Source organism: Piliocolobus tephrosceles, chromosome 17, assembly GCF_002776525.5.
Source record: "Piliocolobus tephrosceles isolate RC106 chromosome 17, ASM277652v3, whole genome shotgun sequence".
In the NCBI taxonomy this organism is placed as follows: domain Eukaryota; kingdom Metazoa; phylum Chordata; class Mammalia; order Primates; family Cercopithecidae; genus Piliocolobus; species Piliocolobus tephrosceles.
This window is the reverse complement of record NC_045450.1, coordinates 71205763-71232650: the sequence shown is the minus strand read 5'-3', so window position 1 is coordinate 71232650 and position 26888 is coordinate 71205763. Positions and strand designations below refer to the sequence as shown.

The following is a 26888-nucleotide window of genomic DNA, read 5'->3' as shown; positions in this document are numbered from 1 at the left end:
CAGGAAGTCCCTGACATGTGTGTGTGTGCTGGGTGCGGCTGGGGGATGTCTTCTTCCTAATAAGTGAATGCCCCGCCAGGCTGAACGCCCTTGGACTGGGGCCTGGGAGCGCATGGACGTGACGGTCTGTGCAGCCTTGTCTCCTCGAGTCTTTTCCCGACCCTTAGGTTGGCAAACATGAAAGACATAGACGAGCAGACGCAGGCTGCCACGTTCGTTGTTTCTCAGGGTATGCAGAGGTCAGGATAAGAATCCCTGACCTCTCGGGCGTTTCTCAAAGGATGGCCTCTGGCCGTCCGCAGCGCAGTCGCCGGGGCTGGGCTGGCTTCGAATCTCCATCTGCCTGACCCTTTAAAGAGCTGCCGGCTGAGTCCAAGTGTGAGCACACGAGGTTCTGCAGGGTCTCAAAGGAGGGAACCGCGTCCTGCAGGAGGAGCAATCAAGGCCGGCTTTCCAGAAGAGGAGGCCTCTAGGACTGGAAGAGGAGGTGGGATGCGTTTCAACCGGCAACGGGCCCCGAGAGGCCAGGGACTTGTTCTTTCAGTAACTCCAAGGCTTGGCAAAACGCTGTCACGGGCGGCGCTCGACGATGACCAGCTATGAGCATGAGCAACATGCCCGGGAGCGTCCATGAGGGTTCCCGGCACCGGTTTTACCCGCCCGCGCATGCGCGCCCTGGCCACGCCCACTCAGCCTCCGCCCCTCCCGCCGTCGCGCAGGCGCGAAGCGGGTGACGTCACTGCGCGCCAGACTCGGCCCCGGGAGATGTCGCGCGGTGACTGCGTCGCCATGGAGCCGAGAGCGGGTGAGTTGCGGGGCGCGGCGCCCGGGCGGCTGGGAATGGGGAGGGACGGCCTGGACCGGTGAGGCTCGAGGCGGGGCCACGGGGGCTGGCAGAGGATGGCGCAGAATCACCGGAGGCGGGCGAGGGGATCGGAGGGGGTCTGTGCTGGGTTCGGGTCCAACCAAATAAAGATAACGGGAAGACAGGGCGGGAGGGACACCTGCCGTGCACGTCGGGGAGCCTGTGGGCCCCGTGAGGTCGGGGAAGCCGGTTTGACTTACACGCGGGGGTCGCTTAACTGCTGTGGTCTTAACAGATGGTTGTGGAAGCCCTGTCCGTGCGGGGCCCTCTCTCGGCACTGGGGAGGCTTCCTCCGGTAGAGCCCCTGGCCTGTAGGAAGTCACTCTCTAGTGGGGGAAGGGGTGGATGATTGCTCGCAGGATTGCCTGGCAGATACCTCGTACTACTAGTACACAAGGTGTGCCAGGGTCTGTTAAATGCCGGAACCCCGGCTGTGAACAGGTTCACTCCCACCCATACTACGTGTGCAGCATGCACACAATGCATAGACGAAGGGTGATCATATGCCGTCATGGTTAGAGTGACCTTTTGGGATGCCTGCCCTGTGCCAGGACTGAGCTGGGACTGGAGACTTAAGGGTGAATGAGACCCACGCTGACCCAGCAGGGCCCACAGCCTGCTAAGGGAGCAAACAGACAATTACAGAATAGGGTTCAGGCATTTCACACATTGCTATGTGTCACCTTTTACTATTTTAATTATTTTTCATGTTTTTGTAACTTTCCAAAGGAAAGGCCCTGCCCTTGTCTTTTGCAATGACCCCTCCCCTTACCAGTCAGCCCATTGCTTTATTAGGGGAAATCAATGTTATGGGATTCATTGACTCCAGAGCAGGGGCCACAGTGGTACATTTCTTGTGTCCCACAGGGTATCCTGCGCAGGGCTGGGGATATTCCAGGCCCTCTGGGCTGTTAGTGAAAGCAATACATGTGGTAACCTTGTAGTAATTGTTCCAGTTTGGGGGAAAAACCCAAATGGTATGGGTACTCTTTAGATTTCTAAAGGAGGGTCATCTGCCTGAGACAGCGCTCAGAGTGTTTCCTGGGGGAGGTCGAATCTAAGCTAGACCTGAGGGAGAGCAGAGGCGGTACAGGCCTGAAAGGTAGAGGGAGGTAGGCAGGTATGTTGGGGCCAGAGAAGAACAGTCCTTGAGCCACTTTTTGGATTCAGAGTGAGGAATGACAAGAGATAAGACCAACATGGTCATCTAATTATTAAGCCCACGCTAATAAAGGGGATTACAGTCAGTAATCCAAAATAATAGCTGTCTTAGAGATCACTTAGTTTTAAAGCAAGCTTACCTGACTTACGGCAAGAATAAGCGAATCATAGTTATATCAAGACTGAATAGACTGAGAGGACAGTTTCTCTACATCAGCAGAACCTGAGTCCCCAAGCAGGGACTCTAGGAGGGCTTGGTTACAAGGCTTGGGTTGTATTTGGCTCCCCTACTGCTACAAGGTTAGTATAACTGGATTAAATATTAGGGCTATGTCTAATTTACTCTGAACTTTAGTAATTGTTCGTGAGTATGTGGTGGCACATACCTGCAATCCCAGCTACTCAGGAGGCTGAGGCAGGAGAATCGCTTGAACCCGGGAGGCAGAGGTGGAGGTTGCGGTGAGCTGAAATCACACCATTGCACTCCAGCCTGGGCAACGAGAGCGAAACTCCATCTCAAAAAAAAAAACCGGCCGGGCGTGGTGGCTCAAGCCTGTAATCCCAGCACTTTGGGAGGCCGAGACGGGCGGATCACGAGGTCAGGAGATCGAGACCATCCTGGCTAACACGGTGAAACCTCGTCTCTACTAAAAATACAAAAACTAGCCAGGTGAGGTGGCGGCACCTGTAGTCCCAGCTACTCGGGAGGCTGAGGCAGGAGAATGGCGTGAACCCGGGAGGCGGAGCTTGCAGTGAGCTAGGATCCGGCCACTGCACTCCAGCCTGGGCGACAGAGCAAGACTCCGCCTCAAAAAAAAAAAAACAAAAACAAAAACAAAAAAAACTTACTATGTTTCTCGATGTAGAGACCAAAAGACCTCTCAATCTGGTCTGGCATAGTCGTGAACTCTGGTGTGGGGAGCTGAGCGTGTAACCGGAGCAGGCTTTCAGCATGGGCTGTGGAATTCCTTTGTTTGTTATTAAGTGGGAATCTTTTGTTGCAGTAGGTGTCTCCAAACAGGACATTCGTGAGCAAATTTGGGACCACATGGAATCACAAAATTTAGCTGATTTTCCCCGACCTGTTCATCACAGGATTCCCAACTTTAAGGTACTGACACATTTCTGGAGTCTGGAAAAGGAAAACAAGATATTCCTAAATGAATAACACTCGTAATAAAATTCTCGTACTGCATCATGGTGGATTAGAATGTGGTGAGCAGTGAGCAGTGGTGTGAAATCAAAACCATTTGGCCAGGGCATCCTTAGCGTTTAGAGACGTGGTTTACGCTTCACCTGGGGCCTCTTGCCTCTCTGTGCAGGGTGGCCTGGTTGTCTCTAGGTGAGGTGGTGGTACTTGCTGTTTTCTGTATGATACAAAGTAAAATATTTATCCTGGCCAGAAGCATGTTATTGTTGTGATGGCTTTTCACAAAATTGGCCCTGCTAAGAGCGTTAGGGAGTGAAGGGTACTGAACTGGAAGTCCAGGCTCTAGCGCCTTCGGAAAGAAATGAATGCCTTGCCAGCCTAATGATGCTGGGCCTCAGTTTCCCAGCTGATCAAAATGTAAGACAATCAAAGATGGCTGTTCCTAACAGGGTTGACAGAAAAAAAAGGTTAGTTGAAAGAGGCAGTGCAACAGTTCATAATCTTTGGCATGCCTGTTCCAAGAGAAAAAGAAAGCGCTTTTCAAAAATGCTCTCTCTGGCCTGAAGGACTTAGCTGTTTGCTTGTTTCACCCCATTTTGTCGGGACTGTCTCTCCCCAAGCCTGGCTTTTCCACAACAAGCTCCACCTTCTCTGGTCCTCAGCTGAGGTGGTTCCAAGACTGTCCTGTCCCTTTGAAAAACTGCTCTTTTGATGATTTTCTGTGGTTACTGTGTTTTGTTTTAATGCTTCTGACCCCAGAGAGAGAAATGTATCTTGGCAGAGGAAAAGATGAAGGATGTAGAGAATCATGTAGAAATCTTTAAAAATGAATGAAACAGGAGAGAGGTGGGGGTCATGCTGTTGCTTGATTTTGGTGGTGGTTACACAGCAGTCTTCATTTTGTGAAAAATCATCACATTTTGCACTCGTGATTTGTATTCTTTTTGGAGTGCGTGTTTTATTTCAGTTAAAACTCAAGTGGGGCCGGGCGCGGTGGCTCAAGCCTGTAATCCCAGCACTTTGGGAGGCCGAGGCGGGCGGATCATGAGGTCAGGAGATCGAGACCATCCTCGCTAACACGGTGAAACCCTGTCTCTACTAAAAATACAAAAAATTAGCCGGGCGTGGTGGTGGGCACCTGTAGTCCCAGCTACTCAGGAGTCTGAGGCGGGAGAATGGCGTGAACCCGGGAGGCGGAGCTTGCAGTGAGCCGAGATCGCGCCACTGCACTCCAGCCTGGGCAACACAGCCAGACTCCGTCTCAAAAAAAAAAGAAAAACTCAAGTGGGATTAGGCTCCTTTTCTCAAATCCCTTTCCTTACTTAGACTACTTCCTTAGATGTTTCTTTGGGTGACTGTTAGTGCCTGTCTGGGTGAGATTCTGGGCCGAGCTGCTTGGGTTGCAGTTGGCCTGAGAGCATGCTGTCCTTTCAGTAACGTGCGATTGCATTGGAAACAGGGCGCTTCTCATGCTGCCGAGCAACTCCCACGCTTGCAGGCGTTCAAAACGGCCAGGACCATTAAAGTAAATCCTGATGCCCCCCAGAAAAATGCTCGCTTCTTCGTCCTTGAAGTAAGTGCACCTCTGTCTATTTGCCTAACTAGGGGTCTTATCTGGCCTGCCAAAACATCAAAGACCTAGACGTTTTTGCCAGAACACAGGAAGTTAAAGTGGACCCTGATAAACCACTGGAAGGCGTTCGGCTGCTGGCGCTGCAGGTAATTCCACTTCCCTGAGCTGAGCCGAGACCTGGCTGCCAAGGGGGACACGTTTTCGAGGTCGCTGGTCGGTGCACACGTCTGTCTTGTATTTAGAAAGTCAGTGCTTCTGATTCCCTCCAACAGAGAAGGTGCCCTTGGTGGTGATTTCTCCAAGAATAGTTCAGAAGCCCTTCAGCTGTTTAGCATTCAGTCCATCAGGAGTCCCAAATGTGTCTAAGTTCAGAGATAAAGGATGTTCAAAACAATGGCTTCCGCACAAGAGAGGGAACGCAGGCAGAACCTGTGGTGTTCCAGAATTGAGGAGCTGGAGCTGAAACGGATGACACCACTTTGCCATTGGAAATGAGCATGCTGACAAGCTTGCTGAACACAGAATCATTTGCTTCTGGATGACAGACGTCACTTGTCATGTTCTGATACTATGAAGACCAGGGATAAGAACTGGAAAGGTTTCTTCTCAACACTGTTAAACTTTTTAAATTCAGGCATGCTCTTAGAATTTTTATTTTTTTTCTTCCTATCCAACCAAACACAGAAACTGTGGCGTGGACGCATTCTCAGTTTTGGTGTGCTTCATCAGAGGAGGAAGATTACAACATATTTAGTTCTTTCTGCCGTAGTTGTAGTGTTATCATTCTTTGAAACATGATCCATCACGAGCAAGAAGCCTGATGTGCCCTCAAAATGTATCAGTTAGAGCACTGTTTCCCGACTGAAAACATAGAGGCCCCTTTTCAGGAAAAAAAGAAAACTCCCCCAGGGTTGCTTTCAATTAGTTTATTATAATCAAATTCAATATGATAAACATAAAACTTGGTATAAATTATAGTGCAGATAGCTTTTATGCAACTATAAAACCAAAATAAGCATATAAGTTAAATACAAACAAAACTATAAAATCAGTAACATTCAAATAACCCCATTAATGTAATGTAATGTTTAGTGTGGTTTTGCTGAAGCAAATCACAGCTGATAACATGAGTATAGTCCTGGCCATCTCACGGCAGAATCGTCGTCATTCTGCCTTATGCTGCCACGCGTTGTGTGCTGACACCATTCTCCCACCCAAGTTGTCAAGTCGAATTCCTGAGAAGCCCTGGTGAGAAGGGCGCTTTCCACACTGCCTGGCAAAAAAAAAGGTGAATGGCAGAGCGTATTCCTGCTGGAGCTGAGAGAAGGGGCCTGCCCTGGGTCCAAGCTCGTGTGGGAGATCGTTTTGTCTGCTGATGGCGGTTCAGCCCCAAGAGAAACTTCTACGTAGGCTCTTCCAGAAGCGTAGCTTCCTGTCAGCCTTATTTTCTCAGTTAATGAATCATTTGAATAAGCTAGAAGTAGGAGTAGCAGCAGTAGCAAGGAAGGACAGCAGTCGGCAGTCGCTGCATTCGAGGCGCGGTTCTGTCTGAATGTTTTCCCTGTGTTATGTGGTTTAGCTCTCCAGTAGTCCTATGGGAGCCATCTCTTCTCCTCTGTGACACTTGGAACCAGATGCAGAGAGGCTCCACCTCAGGTTACCACATGTCAGTCTCGGTACAGCCAGGATTCTGACCCAGCCACCTGACTCCAGAGCCAGTCCTTGCAGGTGTGAAGTTCGGGGTGTTCTCAGCTGTCAGCCCCTCAGAGCAAAAATCAGAAACCTTGACCGTGTGGAGATCAGCCTTAGCCAAGACGGCCTGGAAGAGGGATGCAGCCCTGAGCGAATCCCTGTTGCTTCATGCCATCATTTATTCAGGCTGGAGAAACAACTGCATACATAACTGAGCTATCTCCCAGGCTGCGTGCTGGGCATAGGATGTAGTGCTGAAAGACACCAACACACATGTGGTCCCTGAGTTCTGGTGCTTACAGGGTCCTCAGTGGTTTTTGGAAACTTTAAGGGACTTAAGGATCAGCTGGGATGCAGGTAAAAATCCAGGTTCCTGAGCCGCACTGTGTGTGGGCAGGCAATGGTGACATGCACAGCCTCAGGCCACACCTAGAGGCACAGCGGCCAGTGTCTGACCGCACAGTCCGCAGTGCGGGGGGCATGCGCAGCTTCCCAGGCTCAACCCCAGTCCTGTGAGTCTCTAGAGTGGCATCAGACTCTGCTTCATCAATACTCTGGGGGTGCTCCCAGCACACAGGCTTCAGGACCACTGGCTCAGGTGCCACTTGCCAGCTCTAGCCACATGGTGGTGTCACTCAAGGAAGCTTGAAGACTGTCTGTTGGCCATGCCAGGTTCCAATTGATCTCTGGAGTGAGGTCTAGACCTCGATAATTCTTAAAGCTTGCTGGTGATTCTAATGCTCACTAAAGGCTGAGATCCACTGAGCCAGAGGATGAGCAGCTTCTAGAAAAGACAGAGTGATCCCATAGTGTGGTGCACAGGACTCCAACACTGCCAGTGAGGGGAGCCACACTCCACCACGCACAGAAAGCAGCACGCGGCAGTTAGAGTGCTGTGTTGAAGTCCTTTGCTCTCGTGGTTGACAAGCCTTTGTTGAAATAGGCCAAACAGATGTTATGGGTCTTTTATTGGTCTTGCGATGTCATCTCCTGCTCAAAAACTAAAATATACTATTATTTACATCAAAGATTTCACAGATCTTGTGATTGCCTTGTGGCTTACCCTTGCATAATCTATGAGACATCTCAACCAGTGGTTTTCAAACTTCCGTGTATATCAGTCACTGGAAGGCTCATCAGAGCTCCCCCAGAGGGGCTGATTCATTTCGAACAGGTCAGAAGCACTGGTGCGCTGGCCCAGGGCCCTCACTTTGAGAAGCCCTGTTGTAGAGGTTCTCCCAATAGGCATTTGAGAACTAAGTAGAAGTGAAGGGCTATCGGCACGTGTTGGTGTATTGATTATCATGATTATTGGTCTCTTTGACTGTGATTTGCTGAACCGCCAAACTGCATAGAAATGTTTGAGTAAGATAGCTATGCCTTGCTGGTTTCTAATGACAACATTATTGTAACTGTGTTGCACTTGGTGCTGAGCGCAGAGAGGGCACAGGAAAGTTGAGGTTGGGATTTTGTCAGAACCAGCCTTAGTTTGGATTTCTGTTGTCAATTTTTACCTGTAACGATTTTGAATGGCAAGTGAAGTCAAATTAACAAGCTTAGTAAACACTGGCTCTTCAGGGTAAGGAGGTGCCGAGTGGTGATTCTAAGAAAAATCGACCCCCACATATTATTTAATTAGGTTTTCAAATAAGTAATTTCCTTGGCACACACCAAAAAAAAAAAAAAAAAAAAAAATGCAGATAATAGTAATTTGCCTCTCCTCCTGAAATGGTAAAAACACATATAAAAAAGTCCTATGGAATAATTTAATTTTGTAATTTATTGATTGTCTTTTCTTTAAAAGAGCAAAAAAACATTGTTGGTTCCAACACCGCGACTGAGAACGGGGTTGTTTAATAAGATCACACCACCCCCTGGGGCAACTAAAGACATCTTGAGAAAATGTGCCACCTCTCAGGTAAGTGCCAGAAGCAATGTCCTCACCTAGGAAAGAACTGTACCCTGTGAAGGCTTCTCACAAGTTCGCATAAGATAGCGTCACGCAGTTGGAATTCATTTTTAACAGGGCCAAAAGAACAGAGATATTAAAGTATTCAAGAATTCTGTCACTAACAGAGCCAAGTAGGAAAACTGAGTAAACAGATTCTATTTCTGTAACTCAATTTCTGTTTTGCACCAAATTGACAAATTATAAATTCCTTATTGTAAGAAAAGGGAAGACGAGTGATCTGGTTCTCGGCGCTGCCCAGTGTTAACCTGCGATGTTTAGTATTGTGGAGCTTTTTCTTCTTCCCAGCCTGTTCGTCAGATGCCACCAGAGTGACTGGGGAGATGGGATAGAATTTCCAAAACGTGCTCCACTGGAAATTGCCTCACCAGTTCTAAATGAGTAATTGCTGACAATTATAAATTTAAGATTTTCTTGAATGCCTCACAATTTAGTAAAACCAAGTGTACAAGTATGACTTTAGGGTGCATTATAACACAATGGGTCATGTATTTTACAGTTAAGGAAGTCGAATTTGGTGGCTTTTTAAAGAATCGTAAAGTAAACTCCAAGTCATTTAATTTCTAATCTACTGAGAATAAAAAATAAGGCAATTCAAGATATCCTATTTTATGGGATTTGCCACTTAAGCCTAATGTATAAAACTGGAATGTTTTATTGTTTACTTATTAGCACCCTGCTTATTCCAAAAATAGAATTTGATATGATTTATAAAAATACATACGATAAAGTAAAAAAATATATATAGAGAGAGAGAGAAAGGAGCCAAGGAAAAATAAAGGTAGAAAAATGAGACAAAACCATGGTGATGGTCGGCATTCACAAATGCAAGCCGTCTGTTCCTCTGCGGCTGGTCAGCGCCTGCCCCTGTGGCTCCTGTGAGGTGATGAGAACCCAGGGTTACCTGCAGTGGAGGATTTCCTGGACTAAGCCCCCGTGTGACTGTCGGGAGACCCCAAGCCACCCGTGTGCACTGATCCTTACGGAACTTGTCATAGCTCTGCACTGACAGACAGAGCCCACTGCCACGTTGAATGATCAGTTACTGCTGGATACAGGACTGAAATGGCTTTTTCCTGAGATTTACATAAACCATGTTACGAGAATCAATGAATATATTCAACTTCCCTATTCTTTACATGCAGGCCTACATTAATATAAAGCGTTACACTTTTGGGACATTTTGGGTGAAGGGATAATTTTTTAGAAGTGAGTATATTGTACATAAAAATAGTGCCCTTCAGGATTTTATATTGAATAAATATGTCATACAGTGTTTAGTGACCATGTCTTATATGCTAAATGCATATGTTTTGTTATTTAATTCCAACAATGGTCTGACAAGGCAGAGCGTGGTGTCCCTGTCTTACAGGGGAAGAAACTGAGGCTCAGAGAGCTCCAGCCTGCTGGGGTCCTGTGGCTCAGAGGCTCTGAACCCAGTTTCCTGGGACTCTGCCCCTGTGTTCTCACCACTGTGCTTTTCTGCCTTATGGGGAAAAACGATTTGTTAAATGTTATGAAGTTGGCAGCCTATGAATTTGTGCTGTGAGTTCCCCTTGGCCACCTTTCTGGGAAAGAGACGGGGAACTGCCCTAAAGCGGTTTCTGGACTGCGGCTTCTCCTGAAACGCCACCTCCGCGGTGCTGTGTGTGCCTGCATCGGTTTTGTCCAAGAGGTTGATTCAAACCCTGAGTGCACTTTGATCATGAATTACAAAATGAGGAAGCAGCTGGCGTTGAAGTTTTCCAATCCATGTCTCTGTGTGCAGGGTGTGAGGAACTGCAGTGTCCCCATTGGCTTGGACTCCAGGGTCCTTGTGGATTTAGTTGTGGTGGGATCCGTCGCCGTTTCTGAAAAAGGTAAGACTAGCAAATGGGAACTCTTGAGTGTGACAGCTCTGCCCGAAGGCGGCTGCGTGCCAGGCTGTCAGTGCCAGGCTGTTTGTCTTTCAAAAGTTGCTGGTGATTTCTGCTTTCTGGATGCTCTTACCTGGTCTCCGAAGCCACTGCATTTTTCAGTGGTGAATTGGCTCAGCCCCCCACTCCTGGCCCCAGCCCAACACATGTACAGCATTTTCACTTTTCTTAGCAGGGAAAACAAAGTGAGATAACTCTCTCTTCAGGTGGTGAAATGTTTTCTGTCTGTTCTTAAGTGAGCTGGAGCTGGAGCTGAATTTCTTTTCAGTATGTCAGTAAATACTTGGTTTTGGAGGGACTCCAGCAAATGGAAAAACAGTACCTTCCAAGCTTTGTTTTCATTATGAAGCAGCAGGCTCCTGAACAACGTGGTGTGTCCCTGAGACTCCTTCTGAGGCCTGGTGCTTTGCCGTGCTGCATGTGACGCAGGCTGCTCTCGGTCCACAAGGCCAGGGGGCCCTTGCCAAGAGGGCAGGGTCACCGCACCACTCCTCGCTGTCTCCAGCTTCAGGACACCCTCTTTTCCCAGCCACCACTAGAGCTGATGTGGGAACATTATTCTTTGCTTTCATTGCATTCCCAGTTTCCGGTGCTTCGTCTGTGTCATCAAGGCTGGGGACTCAGGAGCACACTGTTCTGGTGTACCTGCTGCACCTGCTGTGTGCCAGGCAGGCACTGGGTGGTCTCTGCCTTAGTACACAGTGTGTGGGTGGGGCAGACATGAGAGCTGGACCAGGACAGGACTTGACATGATCAGTGCTTGACACAAGTCAGGACTGACGGGAGTGGGAGGGGGAGACTGAGGAGGGACCTGCTGGCCTGGAGGGGGCATCTCCTCAGTAGCGGCCTCAGGGCTGGCTCCTGCACGCTGGCCACTGCCCAGGCAGAGAGGACGGAAGGGTCCTCAGGCAGCAGGCATTTTACTAGGTTACGGCCCCTTCTCAGAAGCCTTGAGGCCAAATGATGGGACTTGGGCTCTAGGTGGTGGGAAATCAGCAAAGGTCCCCTCTTGAAAAAGATCATCAGGTTCAGGGATGTATAAGAAGAAAGCAATGCTTTGTAAGTTTCATTGTTCAGCTGGCCCCCTGTGTAAAGTAGTAAGTAGTCATGTGTCTGCTTAGAAAATTGAACGGCACAGAAAGCTCTACCATACGTCTTCCCTGTTCCTGCCCCAGCTGCCCCATTAGGAGTTCCTAGTGTAGATGTCATACATAGTAGCATGCGCGTGAGACACAGATCTCCTTTTTTTTAAGTTCCGGGGTACACGTGCAGGATGTGCAGGTTTGTTACATAGGTAAACGTGTTCCGTGGTGCGTTGCTGCACCTACCAAGCCATCACCTAAGTATTAAGCCCAGCATGCATTCGCTATTTTCCCTGATATTCTCCCTCCCTCTTCCCCTGCCCTGACAGGCCCCAGTGTGGGTTGTTCCCCTCCCTGTGTCCATGTGTTCTCATTGTTCAGCTCTCACTTATGAGTGAGAACATGTGGCGCTTGGTTTTCTGTTCCTGTGTTAGTTTGCTGAGGATAATGGCTTCCAGCTTCATCCATGTCCCTGCAAAGGACGTGATCTCATTCCTTTTAATGGCTGCATAGTATTCCATAGTGTATATGTACCACATTTTCTTTATCCAGCCTATCGTTGATGGGCATTTGGGTTGATTCCATGACCTTGTTATTGTGAATAGTGCTGCAGTGAACATACATGTGCATGTGTCTTTATAGAAGAATGATTTATCTTCCTTTGGGTATGTACCCAGTAATGGGATTGCCAGGTCAAATGGTATTTCTGGTTCTAGGTCCTCTAGAAATCAGCACACTGTCTTCCATAATGGTTGAATTAATTTACATTCCCACCAACAGTGTGAAAGCTTCCTATCTCTCCACAGCCTTGCCAGCATCTATCATTTCTTGACTTTTTAATAATCGCCATTCTGACTGGTGTGAGATAGTATCTCATTGGGGTTTTGATTTGCATTTCTCTAATGATCAGTGATGTTGAGCTTTTTTTCATGTTTGTTGGCTGTATAAATGTCTTCTTTTGAGAAGTGTCTGTTCAGGCCCTTTGCCCACTTTTTAATGGGGTTGTTTGGGTTTTTTTCTTGTAAATGTGTTTCAGTTTCTTATAGACTCTGGATATTAGACCTTTGCCAGACAGATAGGTTGCAAAATTTTCTCCCATTCTGTAGGTTCTCTGTTCACTCTGATGACAGTTTCTTTTGCCGAGACACAGATATCTTATAGCAATGGTCCCCAACTTTTTGGCACCAGGGACCGGTTTCATGGAAGACAATTTTTTCATGGACCAGGGAGGGGATGGTTTCAGCGTAATTTAAGCACATTACATTTATTGTGTACTTTAGTTCTGTTATTCCTACATTGTAATAAATAATGAAGTAATTACACAACTCATAATATAGAATTAGTGGGAGCCCTAAGCTTGTTTTCCTTCAACTAGACGGTCCCATCTCAGGGTGATGAGAGACAGGGACAGATCAGCAGGCATTAGATTCTCATCAGGAGCGTGCCACCTAGATCCCTGGCATGCACAGTTCATACGCGGGTTTGCACGCCTATGAGAATCTAATACCGTGGATGATCGGACAGGAGGTGGAGCTCAGACAGTAATGAGAATGATGGGGAGCGGCTGTAAATACAGATGAAGCTTTGCTCACTCACTGCCCACCTCGTGCTGTGTGGCCCGGTTCCTCACAGGCCACGGACTGGTACTGGTCTGTGGCCCGGGAGTTAGGAACCCCTGTCTTATAGTTTATAGGTATAGATTTATAGACATCCCTTTTCCACATTCACAGAAGGGACAGTGGCACACACAGAGCTCCGTGCCTCGCTGGAGAATGTGTCTTAGCGCCCCTCCTGTCAGCACAGCAGGCCGGCCTCCTCGGCCTGTGTTGAGGAACTGCACGATGTTCTCTCGTGACTGCCCCTCAGTAACTGAAGCCCACCCCGGCCGACGGATGTATACGTTATGAGTTATTTCCAGATTTGGCTTTGGTCTTCTCCCTGACAGATCATGCTAGAGTGAAGTATGTTCTGGGGGATAGTCTAGGTGCGTCTTTGAGGCTCTCCACGGGCCAGGGCCTCGGAGGGGAGTTGCCATACTGAAGGATGGATTTTTGTCAGCCTCGATGTTGCCACCAGAAGGGCCGCTCACTTTCGGCCCCAACAGTGGTGCCCGGCCTCTGTCTCTGCTTCCTTGTTCCTAGCTGGAATGAGTCAGCTTTGACTTTTTGCAGTCTGCTAGTGAGCAGTGAATAGTATCCCCTTTGCCTTTGATTTGTACCTAATTAGGAGTCAGTCAAGAATTTTGTATGTTTGCTGCTTATCTGCCTGTCATTTTCTGTGAACTGTTCATATCCTTTGCTATTTTTTCTGTTGAATTTTCTTTCTCTTGTTTCTTTGCATGCACAGTTGGAGGTTTTGAATTGTCAAAGTAGCACGATCAGATGTGAGTCTTAGGCACAGCGGCAGTAATGCAGGTGTTCTGGGGGTGATGCTGGTGGTGGCACACGCAGGCCTCCGTTTCTGAAGGGCCTCAGGCTTTTCACAAGAGGAACTGTAGTTTCTCCGTGAGGGTCAGAAGGCATTTGATGTTTCCTGTCTTCTTGCATTTTTGTCTCTGAATAGCTGATTTGGCTAGAGAGGCGGTTAAACCTTGATTTCATCTTAGCTGCTCTTTTAGGCTCAGATAATCCTTTTGTGGTGCCACTCATTACATATTTGCAAAACGCGTTAGTACTGCTTAAACCGTCCCTCGGGACCTGGTGTCCAGTGGTGACTATTCAGTGTTTTTGAAGAAACAAGGCCATGCCGTCACGGGCTCCTGACTTCACAGCGGCGATTCTCCCCGAGGTAAGTTGATTAAACACACTTTGCTTTCAGTAGGAATTTGTTTTTAGTCTTTTTGAGAACTGCTCTTTTCATTCTTTTTAAGTATGGATCTTGCTAACATAAAGCTGACATGAATGTGAGCTGTTTCCCTTTGTGACACGGTTAAACGGTCCAGTGTTCACATCATTGTATTTTCACCACCTGACATTTGCTGTGTTATTGTTCCTGTTTAATGCCCAAAAGTCCATCTTCATGGTGGGCTGTTTGTGGGCATTTGGTGGGCATTTCTGTGAAAATTTCTATAGATTAGCTCGGGATATTGGGTTCAAGTTTCTCCTTCCACTGGACCTGATGGAAAGTCCACTTCTCAGCGACGCCCCGGACCACACAGCGATACTGATTCTCGGTTGTCTCTCAGGCTGGAGAATCGGGAAGGGAGAAGGCTACGCCGATCTGGAATATGCCATGATGGTATCCATGGGTGCCGTCAGCAACGAGACGCCGGTGGTCACCATCGTCCACGACTGCCAGGTGCTCCTTATGAATGGGCTGAGCAGAGCCACTGCCACTCTCTTCTGAGGGAGCAGGGGGTGGGGAAAGAGACTCGTCTGCTTCTGAACCATGCCGTGTCATGAGTGGTGTGGATCAGCCAGGGCTGGACTTGCTAGTGGTGCAGGGGCTAAGCCTTAGCCCCAGAGTGGATGTGGGGGTGCTTCTCTAGCCAGCCTCACATTCCCACGGGGTGGGGCAGTGTGCACGACTGCAGTGGCATTTCTACCAGCCCCTTTATCCCGCCTCCGTTCCCCCAGGTCGTGGACATCCCTGAAGAGCTCCTTGAGGAGCACGACATCACCGTTGACTACATCCTCACTCCGACCAGAGTCATCGCCACAGACTGCAAGCGCCCACAGCCAATGGGAATCACCTGGTCTAAGGTGGGTCACGGCAGTGGCCAGCTCTGGCCTGTAGCTTAGCGGCCCCTCCTCTTTTAAGTGTTTTCTGTCTGGCATGGGAGCTGTTGGCAATCCCAGCGTGGCTATACGTTAGAATTACCCAAGGAGCTTTTGAACAATTTGGCTCCTGAATGACAATCTCCAGGCCCAGGCCCAAGAATCTGCTTACAGATCTCTGGGATTCTAAAAAGCAGCTAGGTTTAAAATCTGCCTCTGTAGATGGCAGAAATGGCCACATGGGCTAGCAGGGCGAATGCCTTGAAGCTTTACTTGCCCACTGTTTTTCATTCTTAAGAGTTGTTTTCTGCCATTCCAGGCACAGCAAACTCTGCCTGGCATTATCTCATTGGTTTTCCCTTTTTAAATCCAGATTTTTTTTTTAACTGAAGATCTGGATCTTCAAGCAGATCTAGCCTGAGTAGAAGGCAGTACCAAGCCTCTGTACATTTTATACGTGTGTCGTTTTTATTTCCAGCTTAGGGAATGGCACACGTTGCAAATTAGTCTGCAGTAGGAGTTTGACCCTGCAGGGCAGCCTGTAGGTTATGATGCTGTCTCTGCTGACAAACAGCCAGAATTACTGAGAAGACATTTGTGCTTCGTGCGGACAAAACTATTGGTCAAATAAGCATACGTGTCCACGTCTCCCATTCTTTAAACCCAAATCATTCAGCGTTTGAAAGTATCCTTCCTTTGGGCATGGAAAATCAACAACATCTACCTCTAAGGATGAACACAAAATACCTGCTACTTTCGCCACAGCCCAGCAGGGACTTTCCCTGCAGGCGTCCTGGGCAGGCACTGTTGGGGCCTCTCAGGTGTGCACTCCTCGGTTGGTTGCTGATGAAAGCAGAGGGAACAGCCTGTGTGACCCAGAGTGGCTGGGTGGCCCTCCAGGCGCACCAGGAGCACTGGGGAGAAGGCGGTCACTGCTGTTCCAGGAAATGAAAATATCCCTTGGTGTCTTTCTTCAGAGTCTTTCACCTGGAAACTCTGGTCCACAGCTTCCTTGTAAGTGGAAGCCAATGCACTAGACAGAGCATGAGGCTGGTGGCTCCTCAGAGCCAAGAACAGGGATGGTGGGAAAGTTGCACAAGGGCATTAGCCACAGTCGGGCTGCTGGCAGTCCCTCCAGGCCAGCATGTCAGAGAAGGGGCCCATTGCAGCCATATTAGGGGGAGCCTGGACAGCCTCTGCCGGAAGAGCGCTAGGAACAGCCTGGTTACTTTCTGGAGATTTTAACAAGAAAGTAGAAAAGTAGCAACAAATGAAGCCATCGGACACGTTAGATGAGTATATCCTCTTACAGAAAAGCAAACCAAACTCAGCCAAGGTTCCTGAAACAGGGTCAGCACTGTGGGGGAGGGAGGGCGTTGGGGCTTCACTGTTTGTCGAGACCCTCTTCCAGGAAAATGGTCACTGTTTATGAGGCCTCAGCAAGAATCTCAAACTTTTCAAAACCTGTCTCTCATTTTGGGTCCTGTGTTCTCAGTTTCACCACCTGGTAATTCCTTTGCATGGTCAGAGGAAATCAGTCACTTTCTCCAGCCCCCAGTGTTTCTGTTTTAGTCTCACTAGCCATGCAGCTAAAATGAGTTTTTATCAACATTTGTTGGGAGAAAAAAAAAAAAATCCCTAAATTCCAGGAAAGATTTTGGATGTGGAAGGGGACTGTTCAGTGCTAGGTTATGATACCATTTCAAATGGACTTTTTGGCAAATATTTGGTATACCTGTCCATGATATTATAGTGGTAATGATTTATCACTATAGGTTCGTAGGTCTTAGAATCCAAGAATTTACCTCTTGGCCGTCTCACTGGCATATCTGCGATGCACTGTCGATCGTTTGCGGAAGGATGTGAAGGAAGCACAAACTGCCTTTCCTTTACTCATTTTCAAAACACAAAGATAGTTCAGCGTCTGATTCCCTGGCCTTTGTCCCACCTTTTCCAATAGTTGATGTCCTGCCCAGTCTTACAGAGCAGTCTGATACACGCTCCGCTTGAGTGCAGTTACTGTAAACAGCGCATCTCCTTGATTCACCGTCAACATCCACGTGGACTCTTCTCAGCCTGTGTCTCATGATTCTGAAGAAAGGAGACCAAGTGGCCAGTGAGCGTATTGCTCAGTTTAGCAGTCAAGAGTTTCCCACTTCGTAGCTCTATCTGTAACCTCCAGCACACCCTCCGAGCCCTTCGTTTGTCTTTGAAATAGGAGGGTGCGCGGCAGTGCGCGTAGAATGCCCAGGACGATGCTTGCGAGCATGGCCACAGTCCTCATCATTGTCACAAATGCGAGGTAGGTTGTTAAAGTAGAGAAATCTTCCTGGACGTCATGCATGTTTCTTCTTTCTCTGTGCTGCTGGCAGAATCCTTAGGATGGTCCTTCTGGGTAGCTCACTGAGCTAAGATGGGGTCCTTCACGTGTCTCCCTGTGGCCACGGGTTATCACATGGTGCCCTGGGATGCCCTTTACTACCTCTCAGTGGAGGACAAGGAGAGAAAGGCACTGACCCGGCTCTCCAGCCCTTCGGCTGCTCCATACCGCCTGTGACCGTGCAGGCGCTTTGCAGAGACCCCCCACGAGTAGCCATTGTTCTTCCTCCTCCATCTCCTCTTCAACAAAGGAAGCCTGGTAGGGTTGGGAAAGGGGCTGAAAGTGCGTCCCAGCGCTCTGCACCCTCATCAGAAACTTTCTGGCAGGAAGAGAGAGGCACAGAGACATTCCCCAGAAGGCTCTGCTTTTACTCCTCCTTTCTAGAAGGCACACTGCCTGCTCTGTCCTCGTGGGCTCTTCTGTCTCTGGGGGCGATTGCCTCACCCACAGACCCGTGAAACTCAGGGTGACTTGGCCACATCCAAGCCACAAGATGCATAGCCACTGCTGCCCCATCTCCCAGTCACCGCAGCCTGAGAACCCAGGACTCCCTGAACTCCCAGCTACACCAGGGATCACTCCCAGGCTGGAGATGGTACCAGAGACCTGGGCCTGAAGCTGGAATGTGGTCCTGAACCTCTGGGCAGTTCGTCCAGCTCCGGTGATCTCATCTTAGAGACGGTCACGCGATGTCCCTCCCTGTGACAGCCATGTGTCAGGTGATCTGCAGTGGGCTGAGAGCCATTTGGCTGCCTCAGCTCTGTGCAGTAGCAAACCGAAAATGGCTGAATTCCCGGACCCGCTAGTGTCGAGCAGCCCTGACCACTGACCAGTGCCTGCCCTTGTGGGGCAGAGTCCCAGCCAGCTCCCAGGGCTGAGTGGTGTGCTGTGAGTCACTGGCAACAGAAGAACAGAACTTCCTGTTGAGACCCGTGGTCACCTGCTGGACCCAAGTGAGCACCTGGACAGCAGCAGCGGGTGGAGCCTCTGTGGGGAGACCCAGGTCTACCGCCATCTTGGAAGCCCCGTTCTGCCCAAGCCGCACCTGGGCAGTGGAGACGCGCCACACCATTGTAGTGTTTCCCTAGAGCTGGCCTGAGCTGGGGAGCCAGAAAGATATATGTTAAGAATACCTCGGAGATGGAGAGGAATGGTAGGGCATGGCTACAGACTCCAGAACCTCAACTGTGCTGAAGGCAAGGCCAGCCTACTGGGAGACTGAGGGCTTAGGAGAAGCTACTTGGGCACCCGCAAGCCTGTGGTCCCCCTCACCAGACCCACAAACCAGAGGACCTTTTGGCCTTTGCCCGGTGGAAAGACTGTCACTCACACACATCTTCTCACCCGTCCTGTGCTCCTCACGGGAACTCCCATCAGCACATGGCTCCTGATTACCACGGGGGTGGCGAGGATACCATAGACCAAGGTCTGTGCGTCTGACTTTCTCGGGTCAACTCTTTTGCTCCTTAATGAAGGAAACTGGATTCTTCCAGAGCCACTCTCGTGCTTATACTCAAGGAAACAATTCTGTAGCTTTCAAAGCATGGCCTGTTCTTCCCCACACAGCCTGCTGGGGAGATGGTCCTCAGATGGCCACAGTATGCTGCATGGTCTATAGACACTTCAAGAAAAAGGATTTGAGAAAAGTCTGCCACAGCAGTCCTGGGACAGCAAAGCCCAATTTCAGATCCCACATAAGACAAAGTTGTTCTCTGCAAATAACGCAGCTAACTGTGAACCAACCCCTACCCACAGCTGGACCAGTACGTTTAGAGGGCTGAGACAGGCTTTCATTGGAAAAGAATTACTGTATTTGACCTAATAATTTACCTTCTAGGAATCAGTCCTAGAGAAATAAGTAGAAATTCAGATAAGGATTTATCTGAATCTCTATAGAAGACATGCAGTGCCTTAAAATGGGGATGGGGGGAGTCCATTTAAGTGCATACAGCTTTTTAAAGAATATTTAGTGGCATGAGAAAATGCATGTGGTATAAAGTAGAAAAGGCACAATATGATATTACACATGCTTGATATGGAATTTCATATTCTGCTCATGTTAAAAGGCAGAGAGAAAAGACAGGGAGGAAATATAACAGAATATTAACAGTATTTATCTCTGGGAGATAGGATTTCAAATGTTTCTACTTTTTTCCCGAATTTCCCACAACAAGCATATCCTAATTTTATAATCAACAATATTTAGGAAAAAAACAGTAAATTTGTTCAACATTTTCCAAGGTAGACATTGTGCCCAGGTGCATTTGAACCCAGTCATACAGCAGTAAGGTAGGTATCTCTGTTCCCAGTGTACTCAGTTAGTAGAAGTGAGAATTCGGAAATGAAAACAGTTAAAGATGCGCCAGTCCTTAAAACTCACGCACACACGTGTGTAGGGTGACACTGGAACAGCCAACACGGAAAGCTCAAGCGTGTCTGTGTGAGCGGAACCATGTGGCTGCTCTTCTCCAAGGGCCCAAACTCCAAGTGCGAAAGTGAGGCAGGAGCTGCTGGTCCCACGGAGGACTCTGTGCAGAGCAGGTGGAGGGAGGCACGTCACTCCCACAGGCCTTGCAATGACGGCCAGGCAGGAGCCACGGCGTGCAGATGGAAGCTGGCATCTCGCAGCATCAGTTTTAAGGTGATCATGTATACCAGAAAACAGAAATTTTTTTTACTAAATAGTTCTTAGTGACTTCCGTACCCCTCCCAAGTTGAGCCCTCCCTTCCCGATGTTGGGGTACAGTCGAACGCTGTGCTGCCTGTGGTCAGCCCCCTGTTGGGAGATCCAGGCCTCGCCCCTGCTGTCCGCCAGCACTCCCAGTAGAAGTGTGGTTGTAAAGGGGTGGCCCTATTGAGTCTTTTTCTACCAACTGACACCTTTGATCAACTGTGAACGAAAGGGTTTTCCGTGAGCCGTGTTGAAGAGATTCTGCCCTTAGAGAGCCAGCAGAGGCTTCGAGGCCTACCTGGCGTTTATGTTTACGGAAGGCAGCACATTCCCTTGGCCTTCCCTGTGCTCTCCTCTGAGCATACCCACTCCATATGGTTATTTCACTGGCCATCTGGAAGTATCTTAAGGCATTTTCATCAGGGAACAATCACATTTCCCTCACAATCTCAGGCAAGAAAACTCACTATTTATGGAGGTTGAACCTAGTATTAGAAATACTTTTGATGCCGGGCGCGGTGGCTCAAGCCTGTAATCCCAGCACTTTGGGAGGCCGAGACGGGCGGATCACGAGGTCAGGAGATCAAGACCATCCTGGCTAACCCGGTAAAACCCCGTCTCTACTAAAAAATACAAAAAAAACTAGCCGGGCGAGGTGGCGGGCGCCTGTAGTCCCAGCTACTTGGGAGGCGGAGGCAGGAGAATGGCGTAAACCGGGAGGCGGAGCTTGCAGTGAGCTGAGACTGTGCCACTGCACTCCAGCCTGGGCGACAGAGCCAGACTCCGTCTCAAAAAAAAAAAGAAAAAGAAAAAGAAATACTTCTGATGTCTGCTCATCTTCGCCAGCATGGCTCATGCCTATAATCCCAGCACTTTGGGAGACCGTGGCAGGAGGATCACTTGAGCCCAGGAGTTCAAGACCAGCCTGAGAAACATAGCAAGACCCCATCTCTACTGAAAGTAGAGAACTTAGCTGGGTGTGGTGGTGAGTGCCTACATGTAGTGCCAGCTGCTTGGGAGGCTAAGGCAGAAGGATTGCTTGGAGCTGGGTATTCAAGGCTGCAGTGAGCTATGAGTTGTGCCACTGCACTCCAGCCTGGGTGACACAGTGAGACCCTGTCTCTCAAAAAGAAAAAAAAAAAAATGAGGGGGATTCAAAGATCATCCAGTTTCCTTATCTGCAGGTCAGGTAATGCAGGAGTCAGAAAGAAAAGCAGTTTATCCAAAATAGTAAAAGCAACTTGTAGCTGCCTCAGGATTGCAGCCCAAGTCTCTGCTTTTTGAGCAGTTTCTGATTCTCAGTCAGAAATCTTAAAAGTCAGATTTCAGATTCATATTTGACTTAACATGTCTAGGGGACAGATTTTTAAACTTTATTTTAATATAATATTTAATATAAATAAAAGTTTGTACTATTTTTTGAGAGTAGAATTAATTATAGAAAGGCAAAAATGTTTTCTCATGTTTGATTAACAAGCAAAATGTTTCACTTCACATGCCACATTGGCAGAATGTAACAGCTGTTCCTTGTTGCCAGCCGGGAAACGGTAGCACTGCCATGCACTCGTCCCGACCATGGTGTCCAGCCACCCTGCTGGCTGGTACACAGGAGGCTTTCTTGTTAGCTGTGGCAGGGATCGGCCCAGTCATCCAGCAGCTGGCAGAGTGGCAAAGCCGCCCCGCAGCCAGGAAGATGTATCCATTAGAGCTTGAGGAGGAGGGAGCTGATGCGAAGCCTTGTCATCCTTTACCCAAAAGCACTGCTCATGAGAAGAGCGATTTTACTTCAGTGGAACACACTTGTGCATTTCCATTCTAACGGCCCCCCTGCGGATGCCAGTGTGCCGGGTCCCTGGCCGTCCCGTCAGCTCATAATGTGTGGTTAAGATGTGTTCAGTATTCTTCAGCCGATTGTATGTTTGCTGGCTCAGAATGGAGGAGCTCCCTGTGATGTGCATGGAAGGATATATTTGTCTTTCCCACGGCGTGTTTCAAAACAGATTCCTGCTGTAAAACCCCAAGTGTGAAGCCTCGCCTGAGAATGCTTGCTTCTGCCATAGGGAACCTTGAGGTGCTACTGGACACAGATGGGAGGGGAAGTAACTCGGGGGGCAGGAAACTGGGCTGGCGTAGCTCCCGATAGACCCCATCAGAAGAGCAGTGTTTACCCAGAGGGTGCAGCCTGCCCCCAAACCCCTACCCCTTACTGCACTCCTTACCTCACCCCCACCCCCAGCCCACTTGATGCTGTCACCTCAAGGCTTCTGGTGCTATCCTCAGAGCCAAGTAACTTTCAGTTCTTCCAGATAAATGCATAGCCACACTTTTTCTCTCATTGTAATTGCAGTTTTAAATTTTATCATCTGTTCTCAGTACTAAATCTGGTAATTTAAAAGATCCTTCAAAATCAAATGATGACCAGTTTATATCTACTTTTAAACACTTCAGAAGAACACAAAAGCCTGAACTTCCTGAGAAGGTGGAGTAGAGGTGTGGAAAGAGGTTGGGTTGGTTGGACTTAGGTTGTTTTTGAGATTCCTTGGGCCCCAGAGCTTGTATGATACTGCTCTGTGAGTTAAGTCTCCTCGCAGTAAATCACTTGAGAAGGATGGCCGCGGGCCCAGTGGAAGAGAAATGCCTTGTAATTAGAAAGGAGCACATCGTGGATATGTTCGTGGCATAGATGTGAGTTGTTTTCCTTTGTGTCTGAACAATGGGAAATACTGAAGCAAGTCTTTGCAGAGTCTTTCTATGACAGCCAGGAGTCTGTTTGCCATTCAAGACCAAAATGAGGCCTTGTGCCTGCCACCTGCCAAGGCTTCTGATGTGGTAGTGCCAGGGAGCAGAGTGGCATCCCACTACAGAGGACTTTGACCAAAGCGAAGGTTTCGCCGAGAGGGGAGGTTACTTTCCACACAGCACTGGGAGACAGAGCCAGGTACTAGATGAGAGAGGATTGAGAGCCTCTAGGTTTGCAGGAACGCACTTGGCTGTTCTTAGGTGCTTGTGTATCTTTAACTATTACTCTAATTTACTGATGCTTAACTTGGGGCCTGTGTACCTCTTGTAGCTTGGAGGCCCATGAATAGTCTTTATTGACCCTGGGAAATTGTTCAGAAGATTGTGGGTGAGTCATTCTTGGGAGGGAACCCCAGCTCCTCACAAAGGTTCCTCTCTCACCCTGCCAAGGATAAGAACCATTGCTCTAAATTACATATTATTCTGAATGTAATGAGAGCATTGATACTAGTTGAACTGTTTCATCTTGTAGAACAATTTATAGTTGTCTAGCTCATGTACTGCCTCATACTGTGACATACTCACTTCTGTTGGAGGCCTGCAGGTGACCACGGCTTGCCTCTTGGTGACCATGGTCATGTGAAAGCTTAGTGCCCAAAAGAAAAATAAAAAATATCTCTAAAGCATGAGAATTGTCAAAAAGGACTACACAGTGTCTGTTTCTTTTCTGCACAGGGCACGGTGGTCCAGGTGTCACCTGACTTGTCCTGACCCACAGGCAGCCCCCAGTGCAAACTGCCCCACAGGACGGAGCCAACAGGCCTTCACTGTTTAGGCTGCATCAAGCCAGTTCAAGTCTGTTCCAAGGGGCCCACTGCAAAAGCTGATTGATTAGAAAAATCCAGATAAAGCTAAAGATATCCTTTGTCTACAAGTCCCATACAATTGAGACTTAAGCTTTTGCGTAGTATTACTGATTTCATAGTTTGGTGACCTGTCACTAGGAAGTGTTTTCAAAGCTGTGTCTCAGACTTGCCTTGTTTTCTGCATTTTTGGCTCTGCATTGCAGGGGGTGACCCCTGACAGCTGTCCCCTCAGTGGAGAGGAGACCCCTGTGGTCCTGTTAAAGTCCTCATCCCACCCAAAGGCACAGGTAGGGGCAGATACAGAGGCAGCTCCCTGTTATTCTCAGGGCGGGAGGTCATTAGGGGAGCTGCCTTTGGTAACCCTGTAATCCCAATAGTAGCAACCTTAGGTGCCTCTTCTGGGTAGGAGGCCTGAGCAGAGAGCCCCAGCTTCACTTTCCTGCTTCTGGGCCTGGACGAAAATGGAGGCCCAGCCCTGCAACCTCCACAGCATGTGGGCAAACGCTCCAGAGAGCCCCCATGAGCACTGATCTCCCTTTAGCCAGGGGCGAGGGGCAGAGCTACAGACTGGTGACATCGTCTGTGTGAGACAGTGGGTGGGACAGTGGGAGTCCCGTCCCTAGGGCTGAGGTAGACCACTCGGCATCCAGCCCATGCCCGTGTGTAGCACAGCCGGTAGTCAGAGGTGCGGACGCGTGTGTGGCAGGCGCCCTGTGATTCTGTCCCTGAGAACAGCTGCAACTGCTTTGCTTTTCAGATCAGCCGGAAGATGATGGAGAAAATCCCAGTATTGAGGAGCCTCCGCGCCCGAGAGCAGCAGGCTGGGAAGGATGTCACCCTCCAGGGTGAGCGCCAGCACCTTCCGGAACCAGGCCGCCAGCAGGCAGTGCCCCTGAGTGCGGGCAGAAGGCCCCTGGACACACCCGGGCCAGAAGCCAATTCCATGGAGGCAACCGTTGGCTCCCCACCAGGGGAGGGTGCCCCGCTTGCAGCCGACGTTTATGTTGGGAACCTCCCCCGGGACGCCCGTGTGAGTGACCTGAAGAGAGCCCTGCGTGAACTCGGCTCTGTGCCCCTGCGGCTCACCTGGCAGGGCCCACGGCGCAGAGCCTTCCTCCATTACCCAGACTCAGCCGCAGCCCAGCAGGCCGTCTCCTGCTTGCAGGGCCTGCGCCTGGGCACCGACACCCTGAGGGTGGCACTGGCCAGGCAGCAGAGGGACAAGTGACCTTGTGGAGAGCCACAGAGCTCACTGCAGACTCGCCATCCCCATCCCCTGCCGCTCCGGTTCCCGTGGCACTCGAGAGGCCTGCGTGGCAAGACGTGGCAGAGCCGCCGCGTGAGCTGCTCGGGTCTCAGTTCTTCCCAGAAGTCACCACTCAGTGAACGCCCGGGGCCTCCTGTGAGTGGGGAAGCCAGCCCACAGCCCATCTCACAGCACACAGAGACTTCAGCCTCCCGTTCGTGCAGGCTCAGGCCCTGAGCCAGTCTGTGTTTCTCTGGCGGGACAGAGCAGAGGGGCGGGGGACGGAGTGAGCGGCGAAGCAGGGGTGGGTGATGTGAAGATGATCTCGGGTTTGCCAGGGGTGGGCTGAACGGGAGAAGATGGACAGAGGATCTGGCTCTCAGGAGGCCCTGGCCAGGACTGCATGCCGGGTACAGAAGAGCGCCCTTGGACTTCAGGGTCCTGAGCTGGCAGCATGGCAGGGAGAGCTCCATCCACATCACAGGAGCCCAGGGAGCTCAGCCCCTGGGTAAAAAGTGCTCACTGCAGCTCAGATCAGTCCTCAGGTCACACTTTGGGGAGCCAGCGTCCCTTCTTCCCCTCCCCAGCCCACTCCTCCCTCTGCTGACACACTCCGGGCCCTCAGCCAGCTGGCTGCACGGGGAGCAACTTGGTGCTGTGGGAGAGACCCGCTCTGGGAGAACGGGTTTCATCCCAGCCTACGTCACATTTGCCCAGTGCCTTACGTTTTCTGGTTTTTTCCCTCCAGTTCTGTTTCTAAAAACCAGCTGGAGTTTGGCTGAACTGTCCTTTCTCAACAGAAGCGCTTTTGCAATTGATCCCGGGCAACAAGTCAAAATAAGCTTTTAAGTGGAGATGTTATTTTTTTCAAATGTATATGCTTTGGAAATTTTGATTTTTTAGCCAGAGGGTTTTACCAAGTGTTATTTTAAGCACATTATTATGCCTCAAGAGGGCAGCCCTTGCACGCACTTTAAAGAAAATGTTTTCGGGACACTCAGTCTTCTCTTTGAAAGGGCATTTTCTCACTGCTTTTCCCGTGAAAATCCCGTGGAGACTTTGGAAAGAAAACGCGGCCTTAGATTTGCTCATTAAAGACTGATTTCCTTCCCAAGTCGCCATGAATAAAATGAGGGAGTAGAAACGGCTGGGAGCACCACACCTGGGCCCTGGGCCCACTGTGTCCTTGGCCTCCCCCCCCGCCGCCCCCCGCCACACGACTGGTCACATTTGTCACTGGGCATTCAGCTCCATGTCAGAGGCCGACTCAGCCCCCAGTTCAGAGTAGTCACCTGGTTACACTGAAGTCCTCACCTTTTTCCTCTTTTTTTAAAGAATATTTCTCTTTTTGAAAGATTCTCATTTGTTTTTCTGTTTACCTTTTTTCTGTGGATTTGCTGCCGTTAGAATAGCAACTCGAGGAGAAGAGCAAGTGAGTCATCCCTGCCTTGTCCACTCCCCGTCCGGCCAGCGGTGGGCACAGCCCTGCAGACAGGAGCAAGGACTGCTGGGAATCGACCCACTGGAGCCGGGAGAGGGAGAAGCTGGATTCTGACCCCACCACTGAAACTCCTGTGTCCAGCCATGCCTGATGCCCACCCCTCCCTCAGACGGCGGGATTAAACCAGTCAGTACAGGCTCACTCAGGGAAGCCAGACTGCTGGGGGGTTTCCTGACACTTTAGCCGGAATAATCCAGGTATATGGATACACAGATAATCTGAAGGAGTTTCTCATTTTTATATTTGTGGAACATTGTGTAAGAAAAACTAAAGAGCAAGTGCATGAAATAAAATCCCCCACAGCCTGCACACCTTTCACTGCCCTGTCCTTTGCAGGGAGACCTGTGGGGACAGTTCCCAA

At 49.4% G+C, this 26888-nt stretch overlaps 1 protein-coding gene across 12 annotated transcripts; it reads left to right on the top strand.

The window, feature by feature from the left end:
- The first annotated feature begins 744 nt into the window (after window positions 1–744).
- Window positions 745–26829, top strand: MTHFSD (methenyltetrahydrofolate synthetase domain containing). 12 transcript variants are annotated; one of them, XM_023228930.1, is made up of 9 exons: window positions 745–805; window positions 3034–3137; window positions 4782–4895; window positions 8246–8359; window positions 10179–10269; window positions 14593–14705; window positions 14984–15109; window positions 23984–24067; window positions 24538–26829. In XM_023228930.1, the coding sequence occupies exons 1-9, from the start codon at window positions 766–768 to the stop codon at window positions 25006–25008; spliced, it is 1257 nt and encodes a 418-aa protein (XP_023084698.1). In that variant the 5' UTR covers window positions 745–765; the 3' UTR covers window positions 25009–26829. The 12 variants fall into 12 exon arrangements, with proteins under 12 accessions (XP_023084698.1, XP_023084699.1, XP_023084696.1 ...); XM_023228931.1 differs by lacking the exon at window positions 4782–4895 and adding an exon at window positions 4636–4749; XM_023228928.1 differs by having other exon boundaries at window positions 3031–3137.
- The last annotated feature ends 59 nt before the right edge of the window (window positions 26830–26888 follow it).